Source organism: Pongo abelii, chromosome 18, assembly GCF_028885655.2.
Source record: "Pongo abelii isolate AG06213 chromosome 18, NHGRI_mPonAbe1-v2.0_pri, whole genome shotgun sequence".
Classification (NCBI taxonomy): Eukaryota; Metazoa; Chordata; class Mammalia; order Primates; family Hominidae; genus Pongo; species Pongo abelii.
In genome coordinates, this window is record NC_072003.2 from 67618090 (window position 1) to 67634643 (window position 16554).

At 38.9% G+C, this 16554-nt stretch overlaps 1 protein-coding gene across 7 annotated transcripts in view; it reads left to right on the forward strand.

Annotated features, from left to right (window-relative positions):
• The window catches only part of NFATC3 (nuclear factor of activated T cells 3), a 144418-nt gene that overhangs the window by 43424 nt on the left and 84440 nt on the right, over positions 1 to 16554 (forward strand). For all 7 annotated transcript variants that reach the window (XM_054535016.2, XM_024233757.3, XM_002826568.6 and 4 more), the window contains exon 3: positions 2946 to 3108. In XM_054535016.2, the coding sequence (XP_054390991.1) occupies positions 2946 to 3108 (163 nt within the window). The remainder of the gene's footprint in view (positions 1 to 2945; positions 3109 to 16554) is intronic.

Genomic DNA, 16554 nt, shown 5'->3' on the forward strand with positions numbered 1-16554 from the left:
GTGATATGTGCCTGTAGTCCTACCTAGCTGCTTGGGAGGCTGAGGTGGAAGGATTGCTTGAGCCCAGAACTTCAAGGCTGTAGTGAAACATGATTATGCCATTGTACTCCATCCTGTTTCTACCAAAAAAAAAAGTTTATTGTAAAACTTGGATTATAATATGAATTTAATTACTAAGAAAACTATTTGGGGGCCAGGTGTGGTGTCTCATGCATGTAATCCCAACACTTTGGGAGGCCCTTGAGCCCCGGAGTTCAAGACCAGCCTGGGTGACATGGCAAAACCGTGTGTCTACAAAAAATACAAAAATTAGCCAGGTGTGGTGGCACACACCTGTAGTCCCAGGTACTAGGGAGGCTGAGGCGGGAGCATCGCCTGAGATGGGAGATGGAGGCTGCAGTGAGCTGAGATCGTGCCACTGCACTGCAGCCTGGGTGAAAGCAAGACCCTGTCTGCACCACCCCCCACAAAAAAAAAAAAAAAAAAAGAACCTATTAATTACATTTACAGAATCAGTCTAGTCTATAATTGATTAGAAAAGACAACTTTTATGTATTAAATTCCCACATGGAGTTGTGCCTGTTAGGATTTTTGTTTTGTTTTTTGAGACAACATCTTGTTGCCCAGGCTGGAGTGCAGTGGTGCAATCATAGCTCATTGCAGGTTCGACCTCCTAAGCTCAAGCAATCCTTATACCTCAGGCTCCTGAGTGGCTGGGACTATAGGCGTATACCACTACACTCAATTATTTAAAAAAAAATTTTTTTTTTTTTTTTTTTTTTTGGTAGAGACGGGGTCTTGCTTTGTTGCCTAGGCTGATCTCACTCCTGGCCTCAAGTGATCTTCCTGCCTCAGTTTGCAAAGTGCCAGGATTACAGGCAGGAGCCACTGTGCTCAGCCAGGGGTTTTTCTTTTCTTTTTTCTTTCTTTTTTTTTTTTTTTAAGAGATGGAGTCTCGCTCTGTCGCCCAGGATGGAGTGCAGTGGCACGATCTCGACTCACTGCAAGCTCCGCCTCCTGGGTTCACCCACCATTCTCCTGCCTCAGCCTCCTGAGTAGCTGGGACTACAGGCGCCCTCCACCACGCCCGGCTAATTTTTATATTTTTAGTAGAGACGGGGTTTCACCGTGTTAGCCAGGATGGTCTCCATCTCCTGACCTCGTGATCCTCCCACCTCAGCCTCCCAAAGTGCTGGGATTACAGGCATGAGCCACCGCGCCCGGCCTTCTCTTTTTTTTTTTTGAGATGGAATCTCACTGTCGCCCAGGCTCAAGTGCAGTGGTGCGATCTCAGCTCACTGCCATCTCTGCCTTCCAGGTTAAGCGATTCTCCTGCCTCAGCCTCCCGAGTAGCTGGGATTCCAGGCACCTGCCACCATGCCTGGCTAATTTTTTTGTATTTTTAGTAGAGACGGGGTTTCACCATGTTGGCCAGGCTGGTCTTGAACTCCTGACCCCAGGTGATCTGCCCGCCTCGGCCTCCCAAAGTGCTGGGATTACAGGCGTGAGCCACTGCGCCCAGCCAATGCTTTTTTCATTTGTGTGAATCTTTATTTCTCAATCCTGATCTTTAGAAAAATAGAATTATGGTAATGAAGACACCTTTGAAACCATCCCTTTGCTTCTGAAATTCATCTTAATTTTTCTAGTGGTTTGCTTAAGGCTGCAAAACAAATACAGAAGTAACTGAGAGTTGAAGTTGGATTTTTTCAAACTAATAAAAATTAATATCCTTGAATTCACAAGAGTAGGACTTAAAGCTAGGCTGAGGACATGGAAGGAAACAATGAATAATTTAGAAATTGTACTTGACCTGTAGACATATGAAGTTTTTCTTTTATAATCCATGTTTTAATATTAATATATCAAAATGATCCTTTGGGCCTTTAAGCAATTTAAATTGTCTTACTGATAAAAAAAAGTAACATTTAGAGATGCTAGAGTGACGGGCTGTTTTCCAACCAAGCATGTACCGAAATTAAATTTTTACTTCAAATTGCAGTATATTGCTGAACGGAAGCAATTTTTCAGAGAGACAGGGAAAGGCGCAGTAGGAAGGAAGTAGGGAAAGGAGCAATATGGAGGAAGTGCGGGAAGTGATAACTTCAGTAGGTTGACATCCACAGATATGTACCAGGGAGGGAGATAGACATTCTGACACAGAGAGAGATGTTTGGATATGTGGAGAGATACAGATACACATAAACAGAAATGTGCCTCTTTGTTTTAAAAAATCGAATTATTATTTTTTGGTTATTTTTGTTAAGTTCATACACACAGTTGAGAAAAGTTTACAGTTTTATAAATTATAAGAATTTGTCTTTTTCAAAAAAATATGGGAAACCAAAATGAAGATAAGATAGATTTTTAAATTTTATTTTATTTTATTATTATTATTATTATTTTTTGAGACAGAGTCTCGCTCTGTTGGCCAGGCTGGAGTGCAATGGTGCAAGCTTGGCTCATTGCAGCCTCCGTCTCCTGGGCTCAAGCAATTCTCTTGCCTTAGCTTCCCTAGTAGCTGGGATTACAGGCGAGTTCCACCGTGCCCAGCTAATTTTAGTAGAGATGGGGTTTCACCTTGCTGGCAAGGCTGGTCTCGAACTCCAGACCTCAGGTAATCTGCCCACCTCGGCCTCCCAAAGTGCTGGGATTACAGGCGTGAGCCACCGCACCTGGCCTTTATTTTTATTTTCTAAAATTTATTTATCTTTAAGCATGTACCACCTTTGGGAAATAAAATAGATTTTATTCTAAAGGTGAAATAATTATTTATTAAGCACTCACCATAACCAGAATTATAACTTACTAAATGAAATTTTATTTTGTAATACATTGTTTCAAAGATCAAAGGAAGAAATGTTGGTGCTGGCAAAGAAGCCATTTGAATCATTGCTTGGCAATAATAGCATGGTGACATGCATCTTTGTGTGTTTTGTTTGTAGCACATCTTCATTACCTCCGCTAGACTGGCCTTTACCAGCTCATTTTGGACAATGTGAACTGAAAATAGAAGTGCAGCCTAAAGCTCATCATCGAGCCCATTATGAAACTGAAGGTAGCCGAGGGGCAGTAAAAGCATCTACTGGGGGACATCCTGTTGTGAAGGTATGAGACTTTTGGGACTTGTTTAGCAGATACCATACACCTAGTGATGATTAGACAAGTCTATTCAGTTAGGTACTAGAGAGTACAAAGAGCATAAACTCAAAACTAGAGAGCCTCTGTTGTTTTGGGGGCTTGTTGATGTGACTACACTTCTGCATTGAGTTATATTTGCTAGGCTAAAAGATGTTCTTTCTGGACTGACTTTCCTTCTGGGGAGACTCTGGAGAAAGATCACAGTGGCCAAATAGCTGTTTTTCTGACCAAAAAAATGGCCGTATTATATTTATGAATAAAATATATGCTCATTTAAAATTTAATACAGGCCGAGCACGGTGGCTCACACCTGTAATCCCAGCACTTGGGGAGGCCGAGGCAGGTGGATCACGAGCTCAGGAGTTCGAGACCAGCCTGGCCAACACAGTGAAATCCCGTCTCTACTAAAAATACAAAAATTAGCAGGGCGTGGTGGCGGGCGCCTGTAATCCCAGCTCCGCGGCAGGCTGAGGCAGGAGAATTGCTTGAACCTGGGGGGCAGAGGTTGCAGTGAGCCGAGATTGTGTCACTGCACTCCAGCCTGGGTGACAGAACTAGACTCTGTCTCTAAATAAATAAATAAATAAATAAATAAATAAAATTTAATCAGAAAAATAGGAAGAATAAAGCAACAAATTACCCAAAATCTAACCCTCTCTGAAATAAGCAGTGTTAACATTTGATTAACATTCCAGATAACTCTCTGTGTATATATTTAGTGGGAGACTGAATGGATAGCTAGAAAAATGAATGGATTTTTTTAAGGAAAGAATTTTTTAAGGAAAGAGATTACACCTGTAATCCCAGCACTTTGTGATGCTGAGGCAAGTGGATCACTTGAGCCCAGGAATTTGAAGCCAGCCTGGACAATATAGTGAGACCCAGCCTCTACAAAAAAATACAAAAATTAACTGGGCATGGTGTTGTGTGCCTATAGTCCCAGCCATTCCAGAGGCTAAGATGGGAAGATCAATTGAACCTGGGAGATTGAGGCTGTAGTGAGCCATGATCATGCCACTGCACTCCAGCCTGGGGAACAGAATGAGACCCTGTCTCAAAAAAAAAAAAAAAGGAATTCCTAAAATACCTTTCTAAGGTCAAAAAAAGAGATTAAATACATTATTGAGAGATGAAGTTATTGTTTCAGATTTACATGGCATAGATTGACTTCTACTCTGAAAAGTAAGGTAATTGTCTCTCTTAAACTTCCTTCCCCTTTTCTACTCTTTACCTCCTGAATTTTCTTGCTTATGCTATTTTTCCTTTCAAATTTACATCCTCCCTAACTTCTCCCCCAATTAGTTCTCCCCCTTAGTTCTATTTCTAGTTAGATTCAATGCTCACTACTACTATTTTTTTTATTTATTTCATTGTTAAGTTTTTTTTTGTTTTTATGTAAGGAGGGCTTTGGATTCTATGTTCCATGGGTTCTTTCATGTTTGAAAATGTGTTTGTTGCCTTTATATACTAAAATATAGAAATGGCTATAGATAATAATCTCTTAGAACTGTGTAGATATTTTTCCCTCTTGTCTTAATGGTATTTATTGAATACTGTAGTGGAAAAACTAATTACACTGAAGTGATTTTCAACAAAATCTACGAACTGTCATCTCTTTTATGAGCTGTGCTTTATGATTATTATCTGATCATGTTTTATAGTTCTTTACGTATAAAGGTTTACATTTTAGATGGTTTTTTTTAATGATTTGTTATTAAGAAACGCCAGGAAAACAAAACATAAGAATTTTGTCATTTTGTTCGTAAGAGTCATATTTTGTTGTTAAATGAATTTATTTCATTTTGATAAAGTAAGCAGATTTATTGCTTAGTTTTCTATATCTTTTAGTTTTCACAGCAATAAACTAATTATTTACAAGTGTACAAATGAACAAGTCTTTTGGGAGGGTACATGGTTTGTTTCCACAGTTTTCCTTTAATGAAAAAACCGATGCATGTGCTGTGGTCAAAAGAAAAAAAAATGTTAAAAAACATAATTTTAAAAGATTAAAAAAACAAAAAAACTGAGCCAGGAACAGTGGTGTGTGCTTGTAGTCCCAGCTACTGGGGAGGCTGAGGCTTAAGGATCGCTTGAGGCCAGGAATTCAGGGCTGTGGCGTATGATGATTGTGGCTGTAAATAGCCACTGCACTCCAGCCTGGGCAACATGTCTCTTTAAAAAACAAAAGCAGAACTGGTGCTGTGGCACATGCCTGTAATCCAGGTGACATGGTGGGCTGGGATGCTGAGGTGAGAGGATTGCCTGAGGCCAGGAGTTTGAGACTGGGCAACAAATAAATAAATAACATTAGCTGGACATTGTGGCACACACTTGTAGTCCCAGCTACTCCAGAGGCTGAGGCAGTAGGATTGCTGGAGCCGGGAGTTTGAGGCTGCTGTGAGCTACGATTGTGCCACTGCACTCCAGCCTGGGCAACAGAGACCAACCCAGTTTCTACAAAAAATTTGAAAAATAGCCAAGTACAATAAGTAGCATGCGCCTGTAGTCCCAGCTCTTTCAGAAGCTGAGGTGGAAGGATCATTTGAGCCCAGGAATTTGAGGCTGCAGTGAGCTATGATCACACCACTGCACTCCAGATTGGGTGACAGAGCAAGGCACTTCTCAAAAACAAAGACAAAACAGCTGAGTCTCTCCTTAAGGGGAGACTACAACTTCTGGTACCAGCAGTTTTTATTTTTTTCTTGTAAATGACTTTTTGTTTTCTAACTTACTGATTGAAGAATTATTTCATTATACATGAAATAGTTGACTTAACCAGAGTGTGTCATAGACATACTCTGAAATATTTGACTTAACCAGAGTATGAAATAGTTGACTTAACCAGAGAATGTTAATAGTTCTTTATCAGTCTTTCCCAGTACTTTTGATGCTCCCTTTCAATCTGAGATTCTTTCTTGCTTCATGCCAGAAAAATGTATATATTTCCTTTCCCACTTATTTTGTTGTTTACTTAAGTGACTCTAATTATTACGCAAATGTTGGCTTATCTTAGTTCTTGTTATGTTGCCCAGGCTGTTCTTGAACTCTTGGCCTCAAATGATCCTCCCACCTTGCTCCCCACTCCCCACCTTTTTTTTTTTTTTTTTTTTTTTTAAGAGCTAGGCTCTTGCTCTGTCACCTAGGCTGGAGTTCAGTGGCATGATCATACCTAACTGCAGCCTCAAATTCCTAGGCTCAGGGCATTCTCCTGCCTCAGCCTCCCGAGTAGCTGGGACTGCAGATGCATGCCACTGCATCTGGCTAATTTTTTAATGTTTTTGTGGAGACAGTCTTGATTTGTTGCCTGGGCTGGTCTCAAAACTCCTGGCTTCAAGTGATCCTCCTGCCTTGGCCTCCCAAAGTACTGGGATTATAGGTGTGAGCTGCCAGGCCTGGCTGATTTCTCTCTTTTCTTGTGGTGGGATAGTATTCAATTGTGTATGTATACCACATTTTAGAAATCCATTCATCCATTGACGAACACTTATTTTGGTTCCATATCTTGGCCGTTATGAATAATGCTGAAAGAAACATAGGAGCACAAATATCTTTTTAACCTACTGATTTCATTTCTTTTGGATATATACCCTGTAGTGGAATTGCTGGATCATATGGTAGTTCTGTTTTTAATTTTTTGAGTAACTCCATACTGTTTTCTGTAATGGCTGTACTCACTCACATTTCCATAACAGTGTGCCAGTATTCCCTTTTCTCCTTATCCCAGCCAGAATTTTCCTTTTTTTTGCATTTTGATAAATAGCCATGCTAACCGGAGTGATATTATATCTCATTGTGGTTTTGATTTGCATTTCCCTGATGATTAGTGAAGTTGAGCATTTTTTCATATACCTGTTTGCCATTTGTATGTCTCCTTTTGAGAAATGTCATTTTAGATCCTTTGCCCACTTTTTGGATTATTTGGGGTTCTTTGGCTGTTGAGTTGTTTGAGTACCTTGTACATTCTTAGTATTAGTCCTTTGTTAGATGAATAGTTTGAAGATATTTTCTCCCATTCTACGGGTTGTCTCCTCGTTCTGTTATTTCCTTTGCTGTACAGAAGCTATTTAGTTGATAGAGTTGTATTTCTCTGTTTTTGTTGGCTGTGATTTTGTAGCATTACTCATAAAATCTTTGCTTAGATCAGTGTTATGGAGCTTTCCCCCTGTGTTTTCTTCTAGTAGTTTTATAGTTTTGGATCTTAAATTTAAGTCTTTAATCCATTTTGAGTTGATTTTTTTGTATATGATGAAAGATGGGTTTCTAATTTCATTCTTCTGCGTGTGGATATCCAGTGTTCCCAGCATATTTATTGAAGAGGGTATCCTTTCCCCAATGTATGTTCTTATTAGCACCTTTGTCGAAAATGAGTTAGCTGTAGATACAGGAATTTATTTCTGTGTTCTCTATTCTGTCACATGGGTCTGTGTGTCTGTTTTTATATCAATACTGTGCTGTTCTTGTTCCTGTCATTTTGTAATATATTTTGAAGTCAAGTAGTGTAATGCCTCCAGTTTTGTTCTTTTTGTTCAGTTAAGCTTTGGCTCTTTGGGGTCTTTGGTGGTTCAATTTAAATTTTAAGATTGTTTTTTCTATTTCTGTGAAGAATGTCCTTGGTATTTTGACAGAGATTGCATTGAATCTGTAGAATGTTTTTGGTAGTATTTATTGATACATTCTTATACAACAACAACTTTTTTTGTTTGTTTTTGTTTTTGTTTTTTTGAGACAGAGTCTCACTCTGTTACACCAGCTGGAGTGCAGTGGTGCGATATTGGCTCACTGCAGCCTCTGCCTTCTGGGTTCAGGTGATTCTCCTGCCTCAGCCTCCCGAGTGCCTACAGGCACGCACTACCATGCCTGGCTAATTTTTTGTATTTTAGTAGAGACGAGGTTTTACCATGTTGTCCAGGCTGGTCTTGAACTCCTGACCTCAAGTGATCCACCTACATCGGCCTCCCAGAGTGCTGGGATTAGAGGCGTGAGCCACTGTGCCCGGCCAACAAAACTTTTAAAAGACAAAACAAAATTGTAAAAGAAACGAGCCAGTAGATACCGAGCACAATCAAGGTACTTTTTTTTTTTTTTTTTAAGTAGAAACAGAGTCTCGCTATATTGCCCAGTTTGGTTTTGAACTCCTGGGGTCAAGCATTCGTCTTGCCTCAGTCTTCCAAAGTGCTGGGATTACAGGTCTGAGTCACTGCACCTGGCCTAAACATACCACATTTATGTGTGAGGCTCAGACCAGTCTGGAATAACTGATGCCTTTCTCTCTCTCTCTGAGAATTTAAAATCCTCAGAATAATGGAGAAATCTACCAACTCTTCTCAATTGCTGGAGAAGAACCACCTCTGTTAATGGGAAAAAATGTGGTCTCAGAAGTGGGCATATACTGGTATAGTGTTCCATACATTGCACAACTCTACAAATATGTTGGAGTATATAGAATCAGGTATCACTTCCACTTTCCCTTTTAAATGATGTGCTCTCATGTGTACTGCTTATTTTTCTCTCAATATTAGAAAAAATAACTTTTAGATAGAGAGTAAAATGAAGTAGTATCACAATCTTCCCCCAATAATTAACAAAATAAACAAAATGTATGTGTGTGTAGGATGTGAGGAAACAGCCAAAAATCTATGGGTAACACCCAAACAAGCAAAAAAGAACACAAACTTTGATCTATAAACTTCAAAGGGTGGTGATAGAGGATGGAGGGTGGGGTAGGGTGAGGAATGTGTAATAGAAGAGATTCTGGTATAGTATATAGCAGAGCTGCTAACCCACACATACTTTCATCCATCAGGAAGAGTAATAAGTCAAGGAAAAACCCTCAAGAATAAAAGAATGAAAGATCCTTTACACTGCTAGTGGGAATGTAAATTAGTATAGCCATGATGGAAAACAGTCTAAAGGTTGCTCAAAAAATTTAAAAATAGAACTACCATATGATCCAGCAGTTCCACTGTTGGGAATTCATCCACAGAAGAGGAAATCAGTATATTGAAGAGATCACAGTAGCCAAGATATGGAATCAACCTAAATGTCCATCAGCTGATGAATGAATAAAGAAAATGTGACATATATGCACAATACAATACTATTGAGGCATAAAAAATAATGAAATCCTGTCATTTGTGGCAACATGGATGAACCTGGAGGACATTGTATTAAATGAAATAAGTCAGGCACAGAAAGATAAATACTGCATGTTTTCACTTATATGAAGGGGCTAAAAAATTTGAGCTCATAGAAATAGAATTTTGGTTATTAGAGGCTGAGAAAGGATTGCGGGAAGTAAGAATGGGGAGAAGCTGGTCAATGGATACAAAATTACAGCTAGAGGGGAAGAATAAAACTTGTATTATGTAGCACTGTAGGGTGAATATAGTTAACAAAAATTTATTGTGGCGGGGCGCAGTGGCTCACACCTGTAATCCCAGCACTTTGGGAGGCTGAGGCAGGTAGATCACTTGAGGTCGGGAGTTCGAGACCAGCCTGGCCAACATGGTGAAACCCTGTCTCTATTAAAAATACAAAAATTAGCTGGGCGTGGTAGCACATGCCTGTAATCTCAGCTACTCAGGAGGCTGAGGCAGGAGAATCGCATGAACCCGTGGGTGGAGGTTGCAGTGAGCTGAGATTGCGCCACTGTACTCCAGCCTGGGCAACAGAGTGAGACTCTGTCTAAAAATAAAATTATTGTGTATGTTCACAAAGCTAGAAAGGATTTTGAATGTTAACACAAATGATAAATGTTTGAGGTGATAGATATCTTAATCAACCTGATTTGATTATTACACATTATATACATGTATCAAAATATCACTGTTTACTCCACAAATATGTATAATTATTACATGTCAACTAAAAAGAGGAACAAATATATCAATAAAATATACAAACCTTAAGTTGTACAACACAATGAATATTTAACACGCAAGTATAAATACTCATAAAAATACCACACAGGTTAACATATAGAATATTTTAAGCACTTCATGAGTCTCCCTTGTACCCCTTCCCAGTTTATACCCCCAACCAAAGATAATCATGCTTCTCAACTCTCATCATCATATATTAGTTTTCTTATTTCTGCATTTTATATAAATGGATGTCCTGCTGTGTATCTAACATCATGTATTCAACATTACAATTGTGGGATTCATCAAATTTTTGTTGTTTATTTTTTTCATTGCTTTGTGTTATTCTAGTGTATGAATTTGCAAGTGTTTATCTGTTATCTTTTCATGGACATTTGATTTGTGTCTAGTGTTGGACAATTAGGAATAAAGCTGCTTTGTGCCCTTTTTTAAAAAAAAAAAACATGACTTTCGATGGACAAAGCATTCATTTACTTGGGTATATGTCTGGGAGTGTAGTTACTGATTTTCCAAAGTGGCTGTACCAATTTATACTCCCAGTCAGCCATATATAAAAGTTCTTGTTTCTCCACATCATCACCAAGTGTTACACTTGTTAGTCTTTTAATTTTAACTATTATTATGAAGACATAATGGTATCTGGCTGTGGTTTTAATTTGTGATTTCTTGATGACCAATGATATTGAACATCTTATATATTTATTGGACATTTGGATATCTTTCATGAAGTGTTTGTTCACATCTTTTGAACTTTTTGTGATAGTGGCACAGTCATGACCCATTGCAACCTCAAACTCATGGGCTCAAGCGATTTTCCCACCTTGGCCTCCCAAGTAGCTGGGACTACAGGCATGTACCACCACGCTTGGCTAATTTTTTAAATCTTTCTCATAGACAGGGCCTCGCTATGTTACCCAGGCCCAGTGTCTGCCACTTCCTTGTTTTCTTGTCTGAAACTCTTGGCTTCAAGTGATTGATCCTCCCACCTCAGCCTCCCAAAGTCCTGGAATTACAGACGTGAGCCACTAGGCCCAGCCAGCTCATCTTCGAATAATAATAGTTTTACTTCTTCCTTCTTAATTTTTATACTTTTCCCCCCCTTTTTCTTGCTTCATTGTATTGACTAGGACTTCTGATACATTGTTGATTAGAGGTGGTGATGGAGGACATCCTTGTCTTTTTCCCAAACTCAGGGCAAAAAAGGATTCATAGTTGTGCCATTAAGTAATTTGCTAGGGTTTGTTTTGGGGGTTTTTTTGGGGGGTGGGGGATACCTTTTATCAGACTAAGGATATTCTTTTATTCTAATTTGTTGGGAAGTTTCTATTTTTATTTTTTGAATTCATGAGTAGGTGTTGAGTGTTGTCAACTGCTTTTCTTGCAGACTTGTTTTCTATTTTAAGAATACAAGAAGCAAACCATGCAGCCAGTATCTGCCACTTGCTTGTTTTCTGTAATGTGGTAACTTAATATTAAAGTAAAATAGAGATAATGTTCTTTTATTATTAAATTGGACTGATACAGTCTCTTTTTTTTATCGTTTATGGTTAGGAAGTATAGAATTATGTAACACTGTTAAGAATCTCCCTCCAAGTTTCCCTTTTTTTGGGGTTTTACATATCCACAATATCTTCGTGTTGGTGGTGGGGGACTTCATAGTGCCCTCAGAGTGCACAAGTGAGAAATAGATGCAATTTAATCTCAGATGAAACTGAATTGTGGCCGGGCGTGGTGGCTTATGCCTGTAATCCCAGCACTTTGGGAGGCCGAGACGGGCGGATCACGAGGTCAGAAGATCGACACCATCTTGGCTAACACGGTGAAACCCCGTTTCCACTAAAAATACAAAAAATTATCCGGGCGTGTTGGTGGGCACCTGTAGTCTCAGCTACTCGGGAGGCTGAGGCAGAATGGTGTGAACCCGGGAGGCGGAGCTTGCAGTGAGCTGAGATCGCGCCACTGCACTCCAACCTGGGGGACACAGCGAGACTCCGTCTCAAAGAAAAAGAAAAAGAAAAAAAAAAAAAGAAACTGAATTGTGTACTTGTTGCTGGGAAACTAATCTTTAATAAATTTAAAATAGTCTTTAATGAATATTTAATCAGATTATTTTACTTTTTAGTTCTTATCTAAATATGGAAGAACTGTCTGTTTAATTAAAGCCAATACCTTTTATTGGAATTACCTGGTGAAAATGCACATTTTCAGTTATTAGAATTGGAAGAGACTTTAGTAGGTCTTAATTTTCTGAATTTTTTTAGATGATTTAATATAGATTATCTGTATGTTTTAAAATGATGTTTGGGTTTTAGAAAAATAGTTTAGGCTGGGTGCGGTGGCTCACGCCTGTAATCCCAGCACTTTGGGAGGCTGAGGCAGGTGGATCACCTGAGGTCAGGAGTTCGAGACCAGCCTGGGCAACACCGTGAAATCCCACTCTACTAAAAATACAAAAATTAGCTGGGCATGGTGGTGCATGCCTGTAATCCCAGCTACTCAGGAGGCTGAGGCGAGAGTATCACTTGAACTCTGGAGGCAGAGGTTGCAGTGAGCCGAGATCGCGCCATTGCACTCCAGCCTGGGCAACAAGAGTGAAACATTCCATCTCAAAAAAAAAAATAAAGAAAAATAGTTTGAAAGAATTTGCTTTACTGTGAACATTTGTCTAAAAAGTGCTTGAAGACAAAATGCTACTTAAATGACTAATTTCAATGGCATTTTGTAGGTTCGTGCTGCTATTAATTGTAATAATTTACTTTTTGTAGTGTTTTGTAGTTTACAAAATGTTTTCCCAGAGTTTACCTTTTTTTTTTCTTTTTTCTTTTATGAGACAGTGTCTCACTCTGTTGCCGAGGCTGGAGTGCGGTAGTGCAATGTCAGCTCGCTGCAACCTACACTTCCTGGGCTCAAGCAATCCTCTCCACCTCAACTTCTCCCATGGCTGGGACTACAGGGGGACACCACCATGCCTGGCTAATTTTTGTATTTTTTGTAGAGATAAGGTTTTGCCATGTTGGGCAGGCTGGTCTCGAACCCCTAGGCTCAAGTGATCCGCCTGCCTTGGCTTCTCAAAATGCTAGGATTATAGGTGTGAGCCACCACGCCTGGCCTCAGAGTTTACATTTAATCTTTACAAAAGTTCTTTGAAAAGGACAAAGCAAGTACAGTCATATGTCACTTAACACCAGGGATATGTTCCGAGAAATGCATCACTGGGCGATTTCCTCGTTGTATGAACACCATAGAGTGTAGTTATACAAACCTAGATGGTATACCCTAATATGTGGTATAACCAATCACAGTGGCACCATGCTTGCAGTCCCAGCTACTTAGGAGGGTGAGGCAGGAGGATTGCTTGAATCCAGGATTTAGAATTAGCCTGGGCAACATGTTGAGAGCTTGTCTCTTAAAAAACAACAACAACAAAGATTTACTTAAGAATATATGGTATAAAATATTAAAAATAGTATACCTGAATAGAGCACTTACCATTAATGGAGCATGTAGGACTGGAAGTTGCTTTGGGTGAATCAGTGAGTGAATAGTGAATGAATGTGAAGGCCTAGGACATTACTGTACACTGCTGTAGACTTTTTTAGCACAGTACTCTTAGGCTGTACTATGTTTATAAAAAATTTTTTTCTTTAATAATTAACTTTTTCACTTTATAAGTGTGAATTTTTAAAAAATCTTTTGTCTTTTGTAGTAACACTTAGTTTAAAACACAGACACGTTGTGCAGCTGTACAAAGATATTTTATTTCTTTATATCCTTATTCCATAAATTTTTTCTATGTTCAAATTTTTTATTTTTATTTTTATTTTTTACTTTTAAAACTTTTTTGTTTAAAATGCTGACACACACACACACACATTAGCCTAGGCCTTCACAGGGTCAGGAACATCAAGATGTCACTAGGCAATAGGACTTATTCAGCTCCGTTGTTATCTGTGGGACCACCATTATATACGGTCTGTCATTTACTGAACCACTGTTATGTAGCTCATGACTGTACATTTTACAGGTGATCTGAGGTTATGTATGTTGTAATTGGCAGAGAGATCTTAAGCCCAGGTCTTTTGACTGTCGTTTCTCTTTCTGTTTTACCATATTACTTCTTACACTGTAATTATCTCATAATTTCTTAGTATATTTCATTTTCTTTTCTTTTCTTTTCTTTTTTTTTTTTTTGAAACAGAGTCTCACTCAATCACCCAGGCTGGAGTGCAGTGGCTCGATCTCCGCTCACTGCAAGCTCCACCTCCTGGATTCACGCCATTCTCCTGCCTCAGCCTGCCGAGTAGCTGGGACTACAGGCGCCCGCCACCACGCCCAGCTAATTTTTTTGTATTTTTTTAGTAGAGATGGGATTTCACCGTGTTAGCCAGGATGGTTGCGATCTTCTGACCTCATGATCTGCCCTCCTCGGCCTCCCAAAGTGCTGGGATTACAGGCGTGAGCCACTGCGCCCGGCCATATGTTTCATTTTCTAAAACACTTTCACATTATCTCATTTAATTCTCCAAATAAACTCTTTTAGAAAGCCTAGTCTTTGACTTAAAGTCAGATACTCTTTCTCTTACTTTAAAAAAAATTTTTTTTTCTTTGAGACGGAGTCTCATGCTGTTGCCCAGGCTAGAGTGCAGTGGCACACATCTCAGTTCACTGCAACCCCTGCCTCCCGGGATCAAGTGATTCTCCTGCCTCAAACTCCCAAGTAGCTAGGATTACAGGCAGCCACCAACACACCCACCCAGTTAATTTTTGTATTTTTAGTAGAGATGGGGTTTCATCATGTTGGCCAGGCTAGTCTCGAACTCCTGACCTCAAGTAATACACCACCTCAGCCTCCCAAAGTGCTGGGATTACAGGTGTAAGCCACCATGCCTGGCCCCTGATAAAAATCTTAATGCTTGTTTACTATTATTATAGTTCAAGCTCTCCTTCCTTGGATTAATCATGGTAGCCTAACTACTATAACAAATAATCCCCAATTCTCAGTGGTTTAAGACCAAAAAAATTTAAAAAAAGTTTATTTTGCATTTTCTTTCAAATTGTTGCTCAGGAATCCAAGATATATTCATCTTTTGATGTCGTCTTTGATGCACAGCTTCTACTGTCCCTGGGAAAGAAGAAGGTATATGGAAAGCACTCAAGATACTTAACTACATTAACCTGGAAATTACTATCAATTATCACCACTTACAATTTTTTGGCTAGAAGTAGTCACATGGCCCTACTTACATGCAGAAGTACTGGGAAAAGTAGTCCCTGGCTGGGCAGGCTTTCCTCATCAAAACTCTGTATTCTGTGGTATAATATAGAACTCTATACTTAAATCTTTGGTGGTTAGCGTGCCTTCTATGCCACATGCTCCACACAGGAATAAATCATGGCTAAGTCACTAATACGGGCTCTAGAGCCAGACTGTTTCGGTTGAATCCTGGATTTTACTGTATCTTTGACCAAGTAACTTAACCTTTCTTTCTAGACCTTTTATTTAATCGTTCATTGCTTAATTTATTCACTTATCTATCCATTTACTTATTCGATATGTATTTTTTGATTGCTCACTATGTTATAGACAATATTATAGGTGCTAGGGATGCAGAGATGAACAAGACAGACAAAACTCCTGTCCTCAAGGGCCTTTCTCACTTTATACTGAGAGAGACAATGAGTAAATAAACAAAACATTAGAATATAGTAAGTGCTATATTGGAAATTAGTATGTGATGCAATAGGGGTTAATATGAAGAGAACTTTACCTTGGGATTTTTTCTTTATAAAATGAGAATAATGTATAATAATATCACCTACCTAAGAGCTGTTGTGAGGAGTAAATGAAACATTGTGAGGAACATGGCATGGTACCTTGCACATTGTAAATGCTCAGTAAAAGTTAGCTAGTATTATTACTTAGGTTTCATTGAACAGTTTGACCAACACTTCAGCACTGATGAAGAGTATGTAGCAGAATAAGATATCTACATTGACATCCTAGAATTAAGCTAGGTTTGTTACTGACATTTTAAAGAGTTGTGAATTAATGGGCTAGTGATATGTGAAAATGGAAAGTAGAAGGGTACTTAAACATCAGTTATAAAGATCTTCCTGTTATTCTGCAAAGGACAATTTCAAAAGAGCTAAGAAATTTCTGAAATACATATTTTTTGAAATGATGAAGGAATGCAAACTGTGGTGCTATTGGAAAATACCACCTACCTTGTAGCCAACTGACAAATTAACTTTTTCTTTTCTTCAAAATAATTTATCTGATTCATTAATGTGGTCACCAAATAATACATTCAAAGCAGTTTGCTAATGTAGCTGGAGATTCACTGAGGGAAATCAGACATGTTGCCTACTCCCATGAACTTTATTGTCCATTGAGACTTGCAAATAAGATAGTACCAATAAAGTATGATAAACATTTAATGGAGGAAATTCAGATCTTTGTGAGAGCAAATAGAGACCTGAAATTTGATGGAGTTGAATCAGGTACTTATTTTTTATTTCCACAAGAAAGAAG